At 30.1% G+C, this 4,255-nt stretch overlaps 1 protein-coding gene across 1 annotated transcript; it reads left to right on the top strand.

Moving 5' to 3' along the window:
- Positions 1–777: 777 nt before the first annotated feature.
- Positions 778–3,611, top strand: LOC124420870. Its single transcript, XM_046955245.1, has 4 exons — positions 778–2,027; positions 2,089–2,147; positions 2,215–2,438; positions 2,522–3,611. The coding sequence occupies exons 1-4, from the start codon at positions 1,915–1,917 to the stop codon at positions 2,705–2,707; spliced, it is 582 nt and encodes a 193-aa protein (XP_046811201.1). The 5' UTR covers positions 778–1,914; the 3' UTR covers positions 2,708–3,611.
- The last annotated feature ends 644 nt before the right edge of the window (positions 3,612–4,255 follow it).

Genomic DNA, 4,255 nt, shown 5'->3' with positions numbered 1-4,255 from the left:
TTATTAATTAATAAAAATATCTAGTAAAAAAATAGAAAAAAGTGCTTCCGGTCCCGACCATCACGGAAAATCGAGGTCTTCTTCTTCATCCGTAATTGTAATTGGAGAATTTTCCAAAATTTCAGAATCGAAAAATTCTTCATCACTTAATAAATCAGTTCAATTTTATAATACTTATCATTATTTATAATTTCTTCGGATTGTATTATTTCATTATTTTGGCGTTTCTATTTATTTTCAATTTAATGGTGTAAGAATATCTATATCTACTTGATTGTTATTTTTATTCAGTATTTTAGTACAATTTTCGGATTCAATTACTTTATAATCCCTACTAATTACAGTTTTATATGTATTTTTATCTAAAAATCATAATGCTTTAAACTGATCAGAATATCCAACAAAAGTCAATGTTTGGGCTTTTTCATCTAATTTCTTCCTTTTTTCTTTAGAAATAAACACAACCCTGCAGTCAGACTGTCAACACTAGTTCAAATGTCTCCAATTTTTCATTTTTGTGTCAATATAAAAAATACGGAGACAAAATATGTGGTGTATATCTAGAGACATTGTCAACTAACTTGTCAATATTCCTTAAGAAAAGGTCTATAGTTAAACTCTATTGACTCGCGCTTGTCTTGGTCAACAGTATTGACGACTAATTGTACCCCATACAATGCCTCTGCTGTTGACATTTATGTTTGTTTATTTATGCGTAAAAATTCTACTGCGCAATAGCATTCCGTTTTTCAGTATTGTAAAGCCGGTTGACTTAAAAACAGCGTGTGCGTGGTTTTATTAATATTTAGAAAATTTTTGTGTAAGGATTAAAAAGTTATATTATTTTGTTTAGAATTATAAAAAATAAACGGTTTAATATGTGTAAAAGAAATTATAAAAAAAAGATTTAAAAACAAACATATTATATAAAAATAGGAGTGTAAATAGTGAAAAAATTTGAGTGAAAAAAGTGAAACAGTGTTCAGTGAAGCTACAGAGGAAGTAGAAAATTTAAATATTGATGTGCCCGCTGTCCCAAAATGGACTTTGTGCGAGAAATTAAAGAAATGGTACATCGAAACGGCTCCAACAAGAAATTGCTTGGAAAAGCTTTTACGCATTTTAAAAGATGAAGGCCTGAAGGTTCCACTTTCTGCCGAAACTTTATTAGATAAAAACAAACAAATTGTGGTTAGAAATGTATCACCAGAAAGCTATTGTCACATGGGTATAGAAACACAATTAAGAATAATTGGAAGTGTTCTTCAAAATTATGATGATTTGGAGCTTGATATAAACATTGATGGAATTCCACTGTTTAAAAGTTCTCGAATTCAGTTGTGGCCAATTCTCTGCATGATCACAAATACAAAGGAAAACATTTTGCCGTTTGCTGTTGGGTTGTATATAGGCAATAAAAAACCAGGATGCGTCAAAGACTTTTTAAAAGATTTTGTCAATGAAGTGCATTTGCTTAAAGACGGATTTGTTTTAAATGGAAAAAAATATCACCATTAAGCTTCGTTCTTTTATATGTGATGCGCCGTCAAAAGCATTTGTTTGTGGTGTACCTGGGCATACTTCAGCGGTTGGATGTACAAAGTACACGCAAGTAGCTAAACAAATTGATAATGTACTCACGTATAGCAGCTTTGCTGGCAATCTTATTTCCGATGTCGATTTTGCTTTGAGGAAATATCCAAACCATTACTCCAATATCTTTAAGAAAGAGAAAACACCACTGGAAGTATTGGGCTTTAATATGATAACACAAACTCCATTGCTTAGCATGCACCTTGTCGGCCTGGGAGTTATGAGAAAAATTTTGATTCGAATTGTTCAAAATAAAACAGAAGAAATAACATCGAAACAAAATATATCAGCAATATCTTCTGGCCTGATAAATTTAAAAAAATGCTTTCCAAAGGAATTTCCGAGAAAACCAAGATCGTTGGACGATTCACATCACTGGAAAGCGACAGAGTTCCACCAGTTCTTGGCACAGTTGTACTTAATAGTTTAAATTTGTATGTCTACCACTAAATTCAATTTTTTTAATAATTCCAATCTTGCACACCTGCATTCTAGAAAAATGACTGATCCAGCAAATTTCACAAAAGGAAAATTGAAATATTTTCCACCACAAGGTAAGTTTTACAAAGCTTATTAGTGATACTATTATTTTTTACTCATTTGTATTTCTGTTTTTCGTAGCTAATTCAAAATGCGGTTGCTGCCAAGAGGTCTCAAAACGGCTTGAAACAGTAGAAAAACAACAAAATAGCTTACTTGAAATTTTAGCGGAGCATAAAGTTTTGCTGGATAGATTGGTTTCCAAAAATGCAGTCATCGACAACATCATCCAAATATTTCCTGTAAACACGGTGGACAAATTAAAAGAACTGGATTCTCTTTTAGGCTCACATTCTGATACATATGTAAGTATTTTGCTTTTCAGAAAACAAGAATTTAAAAAGAAATCAAAATATATTTTTTTTTATTTTTTTCTTCGTATAAACAGCAGACTAGAACTCTGATTGCTGGAAATGTAGAGCGCAATTTGCATTATGTTTTCGGACAAGGTATAATTTTAAATTTTAATGTCGACGGAATTTTTGGCAAAGAAAGACTGCGAGATTACAGCAACGTATTCAATACATTAATAGATAACAGTTTTGTTATACGATTTTTCAAATATTTTTATTAATATGTAATTTTTTTTTAATAAATAGATATAATATCAACGAACAACGATTCGCCGGAAAAAACTTTAATAACAGCTTTTCAAAGACAGAAGAAAAAGTTTTTCAAGCAAAGCAGTCGAGAAAAAATCAAAGAAAATAAGGCAAAAGAAAATGAAAATGTAGAAACCAGCCTGGCTTTTGTAGAAGAAACCTTTTTTCTTAATTGTAACTAAGCTAGTCAACAAATGATCTCATATATTTTTAACTAATTTAGAGTTGTAGTTAGTATATTTAAGCCCTAAAAAAATGTGTTCAATTTTTAATTTTTTAACTAATATTTGGCAAAGAAAGACTGCGAGATTACAGCAACGTATTCAATACATTAATAGATAACAGTTTTGTTATACGATTTTTCAAATATTTTTATTAATATGTAATTTTTTTTTAATAAATAGATATAATATCAACGAACAACGATTCGCCGGAAAAAAACTTAAATAACAGCTTTTCAAAGACAGAAGAAAAAGTTTTTCAAGCAAAGCAGTCGAGAAAAAATCAAAGAAAATAAGGCAAAAGAAAATGAAAATGTAGAAACCAGCCTGGCTTTTGTAGAAGAAACCTTTTTTCTTAATTGTAACTAAGCTAGTCAACAAATGATCTCATATATTTTTAACTAATTTAGAGTTGTAGTTAGTATATTTAAGCCCTAAAAAAATGTGTTCAATTTTTAATTTTTTAACTAATATTTTATAGTTTTAGTTTTTATCTCCATTTTTTGTTAAACAAAACTTCTCATTCAAGGGTTAGCCTGCACTGAAAAAGTGTGCTACATTTTTTAACTTATATAGTATGTAATATAAATATTTATATGTAATTTGAGCTGTGAATTAGTTAATTTACTTTATTATTATTAAATAAACTTCACATTAAAACATAGCGTACGATTGATTTTATTTATTTGTACTATTAAAAAAAGTAAAAAAATGGTGACAATGTCGCTAATATGACACCACCTTTTCAATATTGACATTGCTTACAGAAAAGTTCCATAATTTATAGAAATGCACTAGGAAAATCCTAATTCTAATGTCACCATATGGATACATGAGAAGTACCTAGTCAATAGGAAGTCAATAGTCATAGTGTTACTAGAGGATTTTCAATGACACGCACATGTTAAATGTCTATAGCACTAAGCCTTGTATGGGGTATAATTCGAAACTAGTACTATTGACAAAGTCAAAAGCGATTCAGCACATTTTTAATATTGACATTTCCTACAGGGAAGTGTATGACATCCAAATATTAGAAAATCACTTAATTCCGATTTCCTGCTTTCTCAAATATCCAACGGAATGCAATTTGTAGCTTTTGTTAAAACACGATTTTGTATGTAGGGTGCATTATAGCTGCTTCTCCCCAATAACACTTAGGCATACCAGCATCAATCAGCATACAACGAACCATTTTACCATGTATCTATTCCGCCTTTCAGCCACACCATTTTGCTCGAGATTGTAAGGTACCGTAATTTTTGTTTTATACCATGTTGTTTACAAAATGTTTCAATT

This window comes from Lucilia cuprina, chromosome 6 (genome assembly GCF_022045245.1).
Source record: "Lucilia cuprina isolate Lc7/37 chromosome 6, ASM2204524v1, whole genome shotgun sequence".
Lineage (NCBI taxonomy): Eukaryota > Metazoa > Arthropoda > Insecta > Diptera > Calliphoridae > Lucilia > Lucilia cuprina.
The sequence above is the reverse complement of the archived record's forward strand: the minus strand, read 5'-3'. Positions and strand labels throughout refer to the sequence as shown.

What these genes read in the sequence shown, in the direction of transcription:
- LOC124420870 (XM_046955245.1), top strand. Translation starts at nt 1,915, where the DNA reads ATGCTTTCCAAAGGAATTTCCGAGAAAACCAAGATCGTTGGACGATTC. An exon ending in GAAATATTTTCCACCACAAG is followed by an intron (nt 2,148 to 2,214) that starts GTAAGTTTTACA and finishes TGTTTTTCGTAG; the next exon opens with CTAATTCAAAATGCGGTTGC. An exon ending in GCTCACATTCTGATACATAT is followed by an intron (nt 2,439 to 2,521) that starts GTAAGTATTTTG and finishes TCGTATAAACAG; the next exon opens with CAGACTAGAACTCTGATTGC.